General features: G+C 33.0%; 1 protein-coding gene across 1 annotated transcript in view; it reads right to left on the bottom strand.

Moving 5' to 3' along the window:
* Nucleotides 1–16,897, bottom strand: part of LOC101670523 (eyes shut homolog) — an 858,786-nt gene extending 841,889 nt beyond the window's left edge. Inside the window, 2 exon segments of the mRNA XM_045069380.1 lie at nt 11,501–11,614; nt 15,968–16,897. Of these exon segments, the coding sequence (XP_044925315.1) occupies nt 11,501–11,614; nt 15,968–16,730 (877 nt within the window). The 5' untranslated portion in view covers nt 16,731–16,897.
* Between the last annotated feature and the right edge of the window lie 684 nt (nt 16,898–17,581).

The raw sequence follows: 17,581 nt of genomic DNA, 5'->3' as shown, positions 1-17,581 counted from the left end.
ACTTCTGCTATAATAAGCTACAGAAGAAGAAGAAGGTGGAGAATCACTTGGATTTCACAATATGAAAGAGAAAAAAGGAAGTGTTCTATGTTAGACTATCACATATGGCTGCAGCAATATTTCCAACTAAATATGGTCTGCAGAAGCTTTTCTCTACCCTTCAACCTAAGAGGACTTTATAACATATTCAACAAAGAGTATAGAAAGAATTATTTTATGTCACTTCGGGATTAGGTCATAAAAGGTGATAACAGCTCATTCTTCTCTCCAGATACTGGTTATGGAATTCTGGTACCATGTTATGAAAGCTAATGTCATGCACAGAGGGGACATGTAAATATTCCATCCCAGAGCACCAGCTAACATTTCTGTCAATATCCAATCACCTGCCAGAACTGTGAAGTTCTAGGTGAATATTATAAACAATTTTCAGATGATTCTAGTATCCAGCCTTTGAGCCACTCCTAACAGCAATTATCAAAGCAAAGATAAAAAGCAAATTGCTGATTCATGAGCAGAAAAAAACATTGTTATCAGTTTAAGCTGCTAAGTTTAGGGTTAGTTTGTTACAAAATAATAAATAACCAGTAAAAGGTATGTGAGGTAGCTGAAGATGTAAGATCATAAGAATTAAAAGTGTTGAAAGATGCAACATGGGGGCTTAAGTGGGTACGAGAAGAATCAATGAAACAAGATGGGATTGGGAGGGAGACAAACCATAAGTGACTCTTAATCTCACAAAACAAACTGAGGGTTGCTGGGGGGAGGGGGTTTGGGAGAAGGGGGTGGGATTATGGACATTGGGGAGGGTATGTGCTTTGGTGAGTGCTGTGAAGTGTGTAAACCTGGTGATTCACAGACCTGTACCCCTGGGGATAAAAATATATGTTTATAAAAAATAAAAAATTTAAAATTTAAAAAAAAAAAAAGTGTTGAAAGAGTTTGAAAGCTAGTAGTGACAAAGGAAAAATAAAGAAAGGGTTCCTGAGAATCTGAAACAAAACAAAAACAAAACAAAACAAGGATGGGGCTCATGGGTGGTTCAGTCATTGGGTGACTACCTTCTGCTCTCATTATGATCTGGGTTCCCAGGATAGAGCCCCGCGTTGGGCTCTCTGCTTGGCGGGAAGCCTGCTTCTCCCTCTCCCTCACTCTCCCTGCTTATGTTCCATCTCTCACTGTGTCTCTCTCTGTCAAATAAATAAATAAAATCTTTAAAACAAAACAAAACAAAGCACGGAGAAAGAGATGTTTTTTGGCTGAGGATGAGAATAAAGATCAAAGGCATAGCGAAGTAAATAAATACATGTGTGATTACAGACTAGAAAACCAGGAAGTTAAAGCTGTTGATAAAAGTCAGTTTTTTGTTTGTCTGTCTGTTTATTTGTTTGTTTCCATATTGAAGTGCTGATACAACATTCAGAACAAATGTTGCTGAGAAGTAACAATACCTGTCTTGGAAGAAGTAACCTCCTCTGTCTACTAACAGTGTGATATATATCAAGTACTTAATTATCATTGTATTTCTTTCCTTATAGGGTAGATACCACCACTGAATGTCATCTGCATAGGGAAATACAGTACAAACTTCAAAATACAAATATAGTTAGATCTTCTTGGGTTTTTGTCACAAAAAGAAACTACCAACTAGTTAATAATAGTCATATTCAATCTTTCTACCATTGTTCTTCATATTTATGCATTGGAGTAATGAGTTTACTCATTAAAGTTGTTTCAGAGTTCTAAAATAAACCCTTGAAAACTCAAGATTATAGGAGGTTAAATTCATATATATTGTGTCAAAATGCTTTGAGAGGTAAAAAATGTTGACTTGAAAATAATTTTACATTCAATTAGTAATATATAGCAAATCATTGAATTTTCTATAAGCAAATGCTGAAAAGAATAATGCACTATTTTGAAAGTAACATCTCAGATTTAATCTGAATTTTACTGGTGTTTGAAAGTAAAGTTACATGATGTATGTTTTACCTTACCTAAAGTTTAGACTCATTCATAAATTTCAGTTTTCCTGCCACACACACACCTCCCAGTTATCATCTTTTCATATAGCACTATAATTTATTCAAATATTGTGACCTAGACTCAGAAGACAATAATAAAAGAATTATCATAGAAATTATTATATGAATTCAGTAAACTAAAATTGTTTGCTCTGTAGTTCTTAACACATCAAATGAAATTCTTCATTATACAAATATAATGACTATTACAGGAGTAATAATGATTCTGGAACAATTTTCAGGGGGAAAATATTATAATTGTTATCTTGTAAGAGGATTTGGTTCATAAAAGCAGTCTTAAAGGCATTAGAGAAACTCTAGAAGGGAGTTGGGGTAAAATGGAAGGGGAGGTGAATCATGAGAGACTATGGACTCTGAAAAACAACTGAGGGGTTTGAAGTGGCAGGGGTTGGGAGGTTGGGGTACCAGGTAGTGGGTATTATAGAGGGCACGGATTGCATGGAGCACTGGGTGTGGTGAAAAAATAATGAATACTGTTTTTCTGAAAATAAATAAATTGAAAAAATTTTAAAAAAAAAGAAAGAAACTCTAGTTCCTTATAACACTGCAGCTGAAGTGAAACCTCAGTCCTTAAATACTAATTAGTGGGCTCCTCTGCCATGATACATACTATTTAGATTCTGTTAGAAAACAGAATAAACTCTATGAAAAGAGTTCCCTAACAGATCTAAGTTCAGGTATATTCAGTGTAGGGACAAGGACAGACCTCCTCAAAATGTGCTGCTTGGCATATCGAGCATTTTGAATTAAAAAATTACTTAAGAAACAGCTAGGGAAAGAAAAACACTCTGATCTCCCTTTATCTCCAATACGGAGGAAATAACTCTTCCACGTGAAATGTACCTTCCCTATACCAGGACATAATGAGAAAATCTTACCATCAGAGATAGGAAATTCAGAGCCAAAAAGGCCGGATAAACTAGCTTTGTTAAACTACTCTTGCTAATTTACCACCTCAGCCCAAATTCTGTTTAGAATTCCTTATTAACTGAAGCTCCCAAACATAAGTTTTCTTTGTTCTGCAATTTCTCACAGATTTATTGTCTCTTTATCTCAAAAGTATAAAAACTGCCTGCCTTGATCATTTCCTCAAATCTCAGTTTCATTATTGGGCCTCCTCCACATACTTCAATTTTTCTCTTTCTCCTGTTGATCTTTCTCATGTCAAATTAATTCTTAAATCAGTTAAAAGAATTTTGAAAGGTAGACAAAAATGTTCTGCCCAAAGCCATCATATCAGGTATAGTCATCAAGATGAATCTGTCTTAGTAGGTAGACACTGATACCAATGGAATCAAATCTAATGCATCAGTGACAGAAAAATATTTTCTTTCCAAACTTACTCAATTGATATCTCATTAAAATGTACATCTTAATTTAATTTCTTATTTTATATTATTCTTAAAGTTACTCTTCAGCTTAACAAGAATCCCACTGAATTGGAGCACAATTTGGTATCAATATGTATTAATCACTTGCAAATATTTGTCTTAAATCAGGAAATGCTCATTTTGGGGGCCATTTGTAAAAGTGCTCCTGAATATATATGTAGTTAATAAAGATGTTAAGAAACACTTGATCATAATGATGAAGGTTATAAAATATTGGAGTTTTTGATTAATATAATAAAATCAACAGATTAAAGAAACTAAGCATGTCATATATATTGAAAGGGATTTTTATAATGATATGTTAGTAATTCTTGTATTGGAATTTCATAGCTAGCATGTAAAAATGAAATATCACTGAGTATTAACAGACAAAACAGAATAACAAAATTACCTATAGGATAAAACATTCTGTAAGTTCAACTTTGTAGATTGTCATTTTCAAGTTTTTTCACTAAATAAAAGTTGAAGCCATATGTTAAAAAATGTTCCTGTATCTAAAAAATAAGTTTATGGCTTTTCCCCATAAAACACATTTCTAAGTCCCAAGATGGAGTAATTAGAGAGTTTCTGCATGGAATTCTATAAATTGTCACACCTGTTTACTTGAACAAAGAATTAAAACATGCAGACTTCAACAGAATTCAAGAACTCATTAAAAGACTTACACTACACCAGAAGAAAATACTTAATATAGAAAAAGGCATCAGTCATTTTCAAGCAGTCATCAAGTGATTTTTAAATCACTGGAACTGACAAATCAGAAGTGAAAAATATTCACAATTATATAAGCAGTATTATTGCAATGTATAGAACATCTGTCACTAATGAGAGTCAATTCAACATTCTACAAAGGGAGGCACTAGTACATTCAATATTGCAAGGTTAAAAAGTGGCTTTTATACTTTTTTCACTTTTACAACAATGCAATCCCACAATTTTCATAGTTTGTATAAAAACTGAACACATTATGAGTCAAAGATAGGCAGATAGTCACATTATCCACATGGTGATGCACAGCAAGACTATACTTTTCATTTTTAAGAGATGGTATATTTGTTTTAATATTCTTTCCAGTGTCCTAATAAAACACATAGCAAAAACTGGGATCCTTTTCTTTCCATCTATTTCCATTAATATTCAAATATAAACTTGTGACTCCAGATTGAAAAAAAGTTTGTTCCATATCTATTCTAAAGTATATCTGTCAGAAGAGAATAATAATACTCTGAATTCCTTTAAGATTAAGAATAGCCTCCTGTTTCTTACTTTCTTGATTACAAAACATTTATTCAATACCTTATATGTGCTGCAAGATGAGGCTGTAAATTTGACTGGATTGCAGACCTTGCTGTCAAGGACTTTGTAAATCAGTAGAAGGAGTAAAGGAGTGAATTTTGGGGAAGCAAAGGGAAAGAAAGGGAACTTCATTCTAGAGAAGGTAAAAATTATATGAGCAATAGCAGGGAAAATGTGAATGTTTATGATTTATTTATAGGACAATCACTAGAACTATTTGATTGCAGAAGATGATTGGTTTAGAAGTAGATTAATAAAAGAAAACAGAAGACAGTTGTATAAATACTCAAATGCTGGGGAAGAAAAAGAGAGACCGGGTTCGACTGTATTAGTAAAACAGAAGAAATAAGCAATGAATGATGAGTTATGTCAAATAATAGCAAAAGTAGCAACAGCTAAAATTAATTGAATACTTACTATGTATCTGTCATTTTACCAAGTACTTTACATGAACTGTTTCATTAGTCCTCAGAAAAAAACAAGAGATTGGTATTTCAATTCTCATAATTTTATAGATCAGAAATTTAAAATTTAGAATGCTTAAATAATATTCTAAAGATCAGAAAGCTAGGAAATTGTAGAGATGGTCTTGAAACACAGGTCTGCCTAACTCCAATGGCAATCCATATTAACCACATCTATGCTGTGTTTCTTATCTCTTTTATTCTACACAGTGAGTGCAGAAGGAATATTACATTTCCTTCATCTCATAGATGATGTAATAAAAATTACATGACTAAAATCTATATATCATTGTTACAGAATCTAATAACCAAACTTATCTAACTTTCAATTCCATCTTTCTACCATGTAATATATGCAAAGAGAAAGTGATTAGAATCTTTTGAGAAAAAAAAATATAAAGATATATCATTTATGGGGACCTGGGTGGCTCAGTGGGTTAAGCCTCTGCCTTTAGCTCAGGTCATGATCTCTGGGTCCTGGGATAGAGCCCTGCATTGGGCTTTCTGCTCAGTAGGGATCCTGTTCCCCACCCCCCGCCTGCCTACTAGTGATCTCTATCAAATAAATAAAATATTTAAATATATATATATATATATATGTGTGTGTGTGTGTGTGTGTGTGTGTATATACATATATATATATATATAATTTTAAAAGATATATTTAGAAAATTAAGTTGATTGTACCAGGTAAAAAGTATTTGGGCAAAAATAATATATTTATTATATTATATTTATAGCTACTCAATTGTCTTTCTTTAGAAGTTCACCTTCTTGACAGCACTCCCTTTACCAAAGCTCCCTCATATATAGTTGTGAATTTAATCTAAAAATATTTATCATCAGGTGCTTGGGTGGCTCAGTCGGTTAAGCATCTGCCTTTGGCTCAGGTCTGGGATCCAGTCCCTCGTTGGGCTCCCTGCTGAGCAGTGAGTCTGCTTCTCCCTCTGCCCTTCCCCTTGCTTGTGCTTACATGCTCTCTCTCTCTCTCTCTCTAATAAAAAAATAAAACCTTTAAAAAATTTAACCACCATACATCAAGGGAAGTCAGTATTATTTTGTAAAAAATTGATCCTTATGCCTAATTATATGTACTTTTTTAAAGATTATATTTATTTATTTGACAGAGAGAGAGGTCACAAGGAGGCAGAGAGGCAGGCAGAGAGAGGGGGAAGCAGGCTCCCTGCTGAGCAAAGAGCCTGATGCAGGGCTAGATTCCAGGACTGTGAGATCAAGACCTGAGCTGAAGGCAGAGGCTTAACCCACTGAGTCACCCAGGTGCCCCTGGTTATATATACTTGATGATCAAAATGACACATATCTACCTGGAGGTCCGTGCTTAGGGTCCCCGCAAAGTTACCTGTTTAAACATAAACAGAGGACAGTTCTATAAATTAATAATAAAAAAAAAGACCAAACAAACAAACAAAAGAGTGCACAAGAGAAATATTGACAATGGTGATTGTGTTACTTTTCACTACTGTGAATAGCTTTTCTCAGATGAACTTTCTCAAAGAAAACTATAAAACTGTATTAAATCACACAAATTCTCTTCACAAGAAAAAAAATGTACCTGTGTATGGTGATGGAAGTTAACTAGACTTATTGTGGTGATCTTTAACAATATATACAAATATCAAATCATTATGTTGTACATCTGAAACTAATATAATGTTATATGTCAATTATATCTTGATTTTAAAAATATTAAACACACACAAACTATACCAAATCCTTGAAGAGTAAACAAAACCAGACAGAATTAGAAAGCACAGGTAAACAAAACAAACAAAATCAAAAGAAATTAATTTGAAGAAAAAATACAGGGAGAAAAAGGATTGAGCTAAAATGAATAGTGTCAGAGTGACCAGTAAGAAAATAAGGTGTCTACCATATGTGTAATTGTAGAAGAAAAGGAGAAATTTTGGCAGTAAAAATTAATTTAAAATAATGGTCTAAAACTTTTCAAACATAGTAAAAAAAATTAGCTTTCAAATCTGAGAAGTTTGGTAATATTTAGGTAGGACCAATACAAAGAAAATCACTGCTATGCAGGGTACAGTCAATGAACAAAACACAAAATTACTAAGTCAGAGAAAAAAGTGATATATCCATAGAGAACAATAATGCAAATGATAACTGAATTCATATGAGATATAATGAAGGCCAGAAGACGGCATTATTGAGTCAATAAATTGTCTCTATATTAAAAAGAAAAAAATGAATAAATTAAATTCAAATCACTCAAGAAAGACAACTTAAAAATGGCAAAGCAAGTAAGTCTTACTGGTTCTCAAGAGCTATAGGATCCTATGGGTCTATACAATATACACTGACACTGCCTCACTGTTAAATATTTAATTAAGTTTTCACTGAACAGATGAGAGAAGAAACATTACATACTGGCATAAGACAATAATGTCATTGGAGTAAGACCACGCAAGTTATAATTTTATTTCCACCATTTTCTCAAAAGGTTAAATAGAGATGAGATTAATTATTTTGTGGACTTATTTTCTGGTAAAAAGAAAGTCCTTTGATAAATAGTAATTAACTGTTCTATTTATTCAATAGTAATGAAGAGGTCTTTGAAATGTCACAACACATATGTTTTATAACTTTAACCACATTATATACTTTATTGAGCATTCAAGTCCTTTCATTTGTAATCAATTTATGCTCTTATTTATTAATATAAGACATGAAAATTTCATGATCATCCTGAGATCCTGTAATTATCAATAATCACTATTTATAAAGTGAATAATACATACTAAATGTTTAGTGGACACATAAATCACCTCCAGATAATTTACAGTGTGATGGAGAACACTTCGATTCATTGCTCTGTCAATGAAAGGAAGATTATCACAATAGAAGGAAGGCTATTAAGCAATGCAATGTGAGCTTCAGTTCTTTATCACGACAGTAGGGTAAGTAGCAAAGGAAGATTCATGTTAGTTATCAGATACATAACCTTCATGTATCTGAACTCTTTCCTAGTCAACACCTAAAAAATTATGTATATCATTAAATATGTTACATTACTTTGTGTAAGTATTTGCTATAATTTTTAACTCTAAATTTTATGAATCTTAAGCCTCAGAGTTGAGTGTACAGATAGAGTGCCAATCAGCTCATGTCATATGACTATTCATAAAATTTAACAAATTATGCTTATGAGAATAAGGACTGGCTCAATTCTCTATATGGCAGGGGGTTAGAACGAAGGTCAAACTGACAGATTAATTTTCTAACCTTTATCAGAACTGAATTTCAAATAGGATTAACATTCGATTATTAAAAATGAAAAAAAAAAAAAGTTGTATCTGATTTACCTCCTGTTAGCTTTCCTTTCCATGAACAAAATTCAATTTTCCATAAATTCTACCTCTTGATAGGGAGTTTGAAAATGGAGAAACCTATTTTGTATTGGAAAATATTCTGCCCACCTTCTGATTTAAACTACTAACAAAATGTCTTAAGAGTATCTGTCACTACACAGATCAGATATCCTGTTATCTGAGGTTATCACATTTTAAAAAAGAGATGATTCCTCCAATACTATGCCATGGTTTCTTTAAATCATTCATCTTGGGTACAGAGATCCCAGCTTGCCTTGTAAATATACTTTTTTCAATATTGAAACTAAAATTATTTTTTCTAGCTATAAGTTAGTTCTGAACGAAGACCAAAAAGTTTATATCCTGACAATCATTTGTTTTTATATCAAACTCATATTTTGACAGTATGAAAGTAAGTCAGAAACTGACCATCTATAGAATTAGAGTTTAAATGGTTCTCTAAATTGCTCAAAAAGATATAGTAATTTTTTTCAATAAGCCTTAAAAAGTTATAAAATTAGAGCAAATCACTTATAATAGATATGTAAATATTTTATAAAATTTCAAGTTTAGAAGTATAATAAATAATATAATTTCATGTTTTTTATTGGACTTTTATTAATTCTACTTTTATAATGTCTGATATTGCAGTCTGACCTCACAGTTAACTATTCTTATCATATTTTTCATAATATTTGAGGTGTCTTAAAATTTGGGAGTATGCATTTTTCTAAAGGATAATTAATATTAAAATAAGATTGGTGTACTCTTCACCTATTTCTTTGCAGTCTTGATTTAAATTGATTGAAGATTGATAGTACATACATACATATATACATATACACATACATATGTACTTCATAAGCTTTAAAAATGCGATGTTTCCTACACATTTTTGGCTATGGTTTTAGGTCAAAGAATAATTCAATAAATAGGTACCAGAAAATTACCCAATCTATACTAGTTACTAGATTTTTTAAAAAAGATTTTATTTATTTATTTGACAGAGAAAGACACAGTGAAAGAAGGAACACAAGCAGGGGGTATGGGAGAGGGAGAAGCAGGCTTCCCGCTGAGCAGGGAACTTGATGTGGGGTTTGATGTGGGACCTGATGTGGGGCTCGATGTGGGGCTCAATGTGAGGCTCAATCCCAGGACTTTGGGATCATGACCTGAGCCAAAGGCGGATGCTTAATGACTGAGCCATCTAGGCGCCCCAGTTACTAGATCTTCTAATAGAGTTATCATCCTCGTTTGCCCTTGATAGTAGCAGTTTATGTTCATGGAGTGAAAGACAGAATATTGCTAAGATACCCGTTTTCCCCAATTGCCAAACTGCCATCTGTCCTGGATTTCTAAGTACCGTTATTCATACTTACATTAAAGTAAAAAGGGTTGTGTTTGATAAGTCTCCACTTTGTACTTCAAATTCTGCCACAGTCCTTTCTCAGAGTGGTAGAAATACATACTATACATTTTGGAACATGAGGATAAATTAGCATGTTAACCAATGATAACCTACTTCTCTTTTCCCAGTCCTTTCCAGATGCAAAGAATATTAGATCTCTCACTTAAGGACAGCTTGCAGGATTTTGAAGACCCAAGAAGCCACAAATAAGATTCCTTATTTCAGTAGATAGGAGGAAAAGGATATGATAATGCTGGCCTATGAGCACAAAATTCCTAATTGCAAGTAAGCTGGGTCAGTGGGAACCACAGGAAATTATGAGTTAATGTCTGTGTTTTTATATGAAACAAACAGGCCAAGCAGTTATGTGATAGGTGTATAGAGAGTCATCTATAAGTTCTTGGTATAGAAGTTTGGTCATACCATTGGTTACAGGTATGGTATAAATTGGGGGTTGATAAACTATAACTGTAAGCCAAATACGACCTTCTACCTATTTTTCTAAATAAAGTTTAATTGAAACAAACCAAATTCACTCATTTACATATTTTCTATGGTTCCTTTCACACTACAATAGCAGAATTGAGTTATTGAAATGGGAAACACATGGCTCAGAAAATCTAAAATATTTACTATCTGATCCTTCACAGAAAAGAAGTTTACAAGTCCCTGGCATAAATATACTATTATTTACACATTTTGTTTTGAGCTGATGTTCATTTCTTATTTTGTAATAAATAATTAAAGTACAAAAAGATAAAAGGCAATTTAAGTTTTTTTAATTTAAAAGTTTCAAATTTGTGTTTACCCAGAAAGCTGATAACGAATATGCAGTTTGCCCCTATACCATGTCACTGTTATTGATCCACCACAGAATATTACTGATATTATTGACTATACGAAAACCAGAAGATACACATTAGTTGAAGAACCATCAGCATCTATTTTAAACGTTAGTAATTATCTTAGAAGACTGCCTGTCAAAGAATAATTAAGTGCAGATGCAGAAGGTATTCTTATAGACTACTCTGGGTTTAAACGTATTTTCATTATTTAAACATTAAATCAATAGTTAAGAAAGTATTGCCTTAAGTAGTGATTTCATTCCCCATTTTTAAGTTCATTTGAGAAGAAATAAAAAATTTTTCCTCTTCAGAAAAGGGGATTTGTCTGTAATGACATGTTACATAAGGAAATAAGTTAGATATAATTATGCAAAGTATGTGCAAAATGTGCAAAATTATGTAAATTATGTGCACCATAGCTAAAAATATTTTAGAACTTAAGAACAAAATATATTTTATCATGGTGAAAAACTTGTCAACTGGTGTCCAAAACTCATCTTATATTATGGAATATTTAGCAGGATCATTTAATTGCTAACCAAACTGAATAAACATATCCCTAAAACATATTCAAAGTATAGAACTCTAAAATTACATTTTTTAGTATTAATGAAACATTTCAAATTTAATTTGAAGTAAGAAAAAAATTAATATGATTTTTATGCGTATATATAGAAACATATACATACATATGTATATTTTTTTACCTGAAAATGGTTCATCACATTCACAGATGAAATTATTTATAGTAATATTGCTGCAATTCCCATGGAAACAGATATGTGGTTGATCTTGATCAATAATTTCTGAACAATTTATGCCTATTTAAATGAAAGAAAATTAATTTTTCAATTAGATTAAAAACAATTACATTGCATATACTTAACTATTGTCATTAATTTTTACTAAATTCTTTAATAATGATGGTCAAAATTTTGTTAAAATATAACTCTAAGAAATAAGGAGCATCTGGTTGCTCAGTCTGTTAAGTGACCCACTCTTGATTTTGGCTCAGGTCATGATCTCAGGGTCATGGAATTGAGCTTTGCATTAGGCTTGTGATCAACACAGAATCTGCTTGAAATTCCCTCCCATCCCTCTGCCATTCCTTCTGCTCCAGCACTCCAAATAAATAAATAAATAGTAAAATCTTAAGGGAAAAAAGTCTCAATGATGATGTATTTAAATTGAAACAAAAATTAATTTCAATAAGCTTGACATCCTCAATAAGTTTTTCCATCTTCTGACCCACACTATAGTATTCTAATATTTTTCTGATTGTTGATATTTGAGCTTTAGTTGATTTTCATGATAATTTGAATTTGTTAATCATGTTTTGACAGTGGATAATATTAATATACGTATATATCAGTTCTTCAACACACAGTGGTAGCCCTGCAGTAATAATTTACAAAGTGACATATTCAAAAGTACATTGTGTCTTAGTCCTATCACCTGGCCAAAGTGATAATTCAAAAGGGGAAAATGTGAAAACTTGACATCTGAAGAGAAACTAGGACATAAAGGTTTAGTCAAGCAAGCTGAATAAACTCTAGAGATCTGCTATACAGTATTGTGTTTACTGTCAACAATTTTATGTCATATACTTAAAATTTTAATAAGAAGGTAGATGTCATATTAAGTGTTCTTTCCACAGTAAAATAAAATAAAATAATAAAATAAAATCTGAAATTATGGGGGGGAGAAGGAGAAAAATTCTGGATTCTCAGAAGTTATGCACCAACTTCTAAACTGTACATTTTCTTGCCCTATCTATTGTGTCAAGTTTCCAAATCTCACTATTATAAACTATTGTGGTCCTACAATACCACATACCATAACCTTTCATAGCATACTTTTTGTGCAGTTAATCAGCTCATAATATCCTTTGTAGAGGAATGTGCCTAGAAAATTCTAGGGCATGGCAAATGGACATGTTACTATAAAACACCTGCCCATCATTCAGCAATAGGCCAGCCACCCTTTTATTTTATTTTATTTTATTTTATTTTAAAGATTTTATTTATTTATTTGACAGAGATTACAAGTAGAGAGGCAGGCAGAGAGAGGAGGAAGCAGATTCTCCGCTGTGCAGAGAGCCCGATGTGGGGCTCCATCCCAGGACCCTGAGACCATGACCTGAGCCGAAGGCAGAGGCTTTAACCCACTGAGCCACCCAGGTACCCCTTTAGTTGAATTCTTAATTTGACTCATAAACAATTTTTGCCATTATCATTGAAACCTTTCAAATTCTTTTATAGACTGACAGCCCTGCCCCAATACTACAGAACGCTTCTTATTTATCTCCAAACAACCCCAACACAATAAAAATTTAAGTAAATATAATTACATGCCAAATATTTCCATGTACAAAAGTTAAATTTTATAACAGAATGTTCAATAGGTCATATCCTATTTCAATCTTAGTGTAATGAGCTAAATTGTGAGCCCTCAAAATTCATATTTGAAATTCATATTTGAAAATTAATATTTGAAATTCATATCCTAACTTCCAGGAGCTCATAATATGACTGTATTTGGAAACAGGATCTTTTTTAGAGAGGTAATACAGATTAAATGAGGTCAATAAGATGGGTCCTAGTCTAATGTGACTGATATCCTCATAAGAAGAAAAATTTTGGACATACAGACACGTACAGAGGGAAAACACAGGGAGAACATGGGTATCTACAGACCAAGGAGTGAGGTCTCAGAAGAAACCAATCCTGCTTACATGATACTTTGATCTCTAACATTTAGCCTCTAGAATGTGAGAAAATAAATTTTTGATCTTGAAGCCACTCAAACTATGGTACTTTGTTATAGCATCACTAACAAACCAATACAGTTAATATTCTCAGTTTATTTGGTAATTCTGCATATTTCTGCATCATCTTAGATTTAAAATTGAAGCAATTCTAATAAAGTGGCATTATGTTGTATGCTCAGTATTATGGTATTTAACATTAATGATTTAAGTGATCTAAGATTGTGTTTCTAATAAATAAACAAATAAACATTGGGTAGAAATAAACACCTATATGCAACTAAGATAAAATTGTTGAAATAGCATTCTATGACATATGATTACATATATGCCAATTAATATTCTGACAGATGGTAGAAATTTTCTGGTCAAATATTGTTTAAAATACTTCAGACAAACTAAAATGTATGCTTTAAGGTCTCTCAATTAAATTACTTTTTCATTCACCCCGAATCAGCAATTTGGAAGTTTTCACTTTTTTGATGACCTGTTTTAAATTTATTTTTTAAAGATTATATTCATTTATTTATTTGAGCAAGAGTGTGTGTGTGTGAGAGAGAGAAAGCATGAGCAGGGGGAGGGGCAGCGGGAGAAGCAGACTCCCCGCCAACCAGGGAGCCTGCCATGGGGCTAGATACCAGGATCCTGGGATCATGATCTGAGCAGAAAGCAGACACTTAACCGACAGCATCCCAGAGACCCCTTGACCTGTCTTAATTTTATTTATCTGATAAACTCCAGGAAGAGTTGTGGTTACTTATATTTTTGTGCACCAATGCCAGGGAGAATAAAATGAGAATTTGATCTCAATTATAGGCAGAGGATGTTCAGTGAATACTGATGGAATTAACTTCTGAAATGGTCTTAGTACTTCCCTATCAAAGAGTCTAAAATTACTCTGAAAGGAATTTTAGAGTCCACAAGGCCTTATTGAGATATTTTATTATACAGTCTTAGGTCCAGTATAGTTTCCCCAGGGCACACTGAAGAAAAACCTATTGAAGTCGCCTAAAGTCTGCCTGAAAAAATTTACAGTTGTTTCTCTGAGCCTCATCTGTTTTATCATATCTACTGCTCACCCTCTTTCCTCTCTCTTGACCAAAAGGTAGTACCAATTTGTTGTTTTCCTATACTACCATTACGAACTGCATCAAGCAATTCCTTTTGTTAGATCATCCTTTTCTTACCCATTATCTTTGTAACTCTCTATGTCAGGTCTCCCTTTCATAAGTTCCTATAGATTAAAATTTTCCCTACACTTCTCAACATTTCTCCTCATTGACCTCTGATGACCCAATTCCCTAGTAAATTTTCAAGTAGTGATAGTTGATTTTCCCTTAAATCTTCACTCAGTCTCAGATAGTATAGTTTACATTGTTTTTAAATTAACAGCTTCATCTACTCACCAAATGTCTTTTTACAACCTTTCCTCACCATAGCCTCTTTTTTAAGTTTATTACAACCAGGTTTATTAATTATATCATGCTCTTTCCTTCCTTTACACTATTATCTATTAATCACTTCATAGGGCCACATCAACTTCCATTAAGAACACTGCTCTTGGTCACCTGGTGGCTCAGTCAGTTAAGCAACCTACTCTTGATTTCAGCTCAGGTCAGGTCTCGACCTCAGTATCATGAGACTGAGCCCTGCATTGGGCTCTGCACTAGGTGTGGAACCTGCTTAAGATTCTCTGGCTCTCCCTCTGGCCCTCCCCCCACACCTCATGCAAAAGAACATTACTCTTGGGTCTCAAGCAATTTATGCCTTCCCCACAATCACATACCTCTTTATCTTCCTCCACTCAGGTACACACTTAATTTCTATATTATCACCCAGAACTATTTAAACTAAATACCATAAGCTTGGAAATTTTATTCTATGACTAATACTATTATGACAATTTTATATTAAATATATGAAACAGCAAGAGTGAATTTTGAGAAAGATGTGAAAATAGGTATTTCAGGGTAAAACATGTTTTTTAAAAAACCTTCTTATTTAAATAATAAAAAATTATTTTAGAGAATGCCTGATAGGAATTTTGTTAGGTCCAGATTCCAAATTTAGCTCATTCTAAAAGATCTACAAAAGTTTTGGAAACGTAGTTTGTTTTTTGGAAGTAACAGTTTATGAACTCAGTTTATTTTCCTATTTTAATTGGATTATGTTATTTTTTGTTAAGACCTTATTTATTTATTTTTCAGAGAGAGAGAGAGAGCACAAGCAGGGAGAACATAAGCAGAGGGAGAAGCAGCCTCACTGCTGAGCAAGGAGACAGATGTGGGACTCAATCCCAGTGTCCTGGGATCATGACCTAGCCAAAGGAACACACTGAACCAAATGAGCCACCCAGACATCCCGAATTGTGTTATTTAAATAATAACATCTTTTTAAATAATCTTACCTATAAATGGCTGGTGACAGATACATTCATATACTTGTGTATTCCATTTTCCTCTTTTATTAATGCAAATGCCATTATTTTCACATGGCTTATAAGAACATGCATCAAGTTCTTGGCAATATTTTCCAGAAAATGGAGGCTGGCAATGGCAGCTGTATGTCTTGCTCCAAACTTCAGTAAGACATTTGCCATGCCCAGAGCAAAATTCTGAACTCAGAGATTCCTGGCAGAATTGTTCTTTCACTGTCACATTTAGTCGTAGCCTCTGGTGACAAAGCGATGGACCACTTGCTATTACTGTGATAAAATAATGTGTCCCAACACTCAGCCACTGAGAATTAACAGTATGCATTCCTTTTAGTTTGCAACGAAAAAGTAACTGATCTTCAGTTGTGGTGTTTTGCAGACAGTCAATGAATGATGCTTCAGAAACATTCATCAAATTTATTTCTGGAGACTGAAGAGATAGTTCAGAAGAAATTACAAGGATGTCCCCCAATTGAATTTGCAAAGGGCAAATCTGGGGAACAACTTGATTGCCTGAAGTATTCATTTTAGTATTTACAATCCCAAACCAGCAATCTCTATAGAAGTCCATGCAGATGTTTTCTGTTAGTGTCCAATTCACCACATATGATAATGGCTGTATATGCCATTTACATGTTGTTTTTCCATTTATAAATGTGCTATGAAGAACCACTAGGCTCAGAAGCATAATTGATTTGTTAATCATTTTGGGCAATTGTATTTTGTAGTCTGTCATGAAAGTGTCATAAAGAACTGGTGCAAAATGGATTTGAGTGTTGCTGAAAATTTCCAAGCAGAGATTTTGTTCAAGGATCCTGGGAGCTGGTTTTTCTTCAAATCCCAAAATGCAAATGGATTTGTGACAGTGGATTTCGATCAACAGTAGAGTTCAACTGGTTTAAATATCCCTTTAAACATAAAAACATACATTGTTAGTGAAGTTTTTCCTAAGTTACTTAATTATACAGACAACTTTAAGATGGTTTTTGGAAGGACTGTGCTGCCACCATCGAGGCACTTTCTTTGTGAAAAAAAGCCAGAAAAAAAAAAAGTGAAGATATGCTGCATCTCATCCTGGAATATAGAATTATGTGCTTCTGAAATGCTTTGGTTTTGTTACATAATGAAATCAGCAATTTACTGTAGCCTTTTGTATGTTTTCTTTACACCAAGCTTCAACAAAACTGAAATGTAGCAATAATCAAGACCCTACTTTTATGGATGGTTTTGATTTTCTCCAGACATCAGTATTCCTCTTGATTTGACTTACAAAAACATTTTAAAAACATCATCCATAAAATAAGAACAAAAATGATTTAAATATAATGTTCATATATTTTCATATAAATATAACCTATAATGCACCTGTTGGTGACAAATCATGTTTCTCTAATCCAGGAGATGGGAACTCCCAGATATACAAGATATTCTAGAAAAACTATCATGTAAACAATTAAACTCAGAATGACACTTCACCCAACTTCTGCAGAAATGTGGGAGTATAGAAGGTAAAGAAGGAAAAGGAAATGTAAAATGGAATAATGAAAGGATGATAAGTAAAAGTTGTATGGTAACTGACTTCTGTTT

This window comes from Mustela putorius, unplaced genomic scaffold, assembly GCF_011764305.1.
Source record: "Mustela putorius furo isolate JIRA1106 unplaced genomic scaffold, ASM1176430v1.1 tig00003927_pilon_pilon_pilon, whole genome shotgun sequence".
NCBI lineage: Eukaryota > Metazoa > Chordata > Mammalia > Carnivora > Mustelidae > Mustela > Mustela putorius.
Note: the sequence above shows the minus strand (reverse complement) of the source record. Positions and strands in the feature narration are given on the sequence as shown.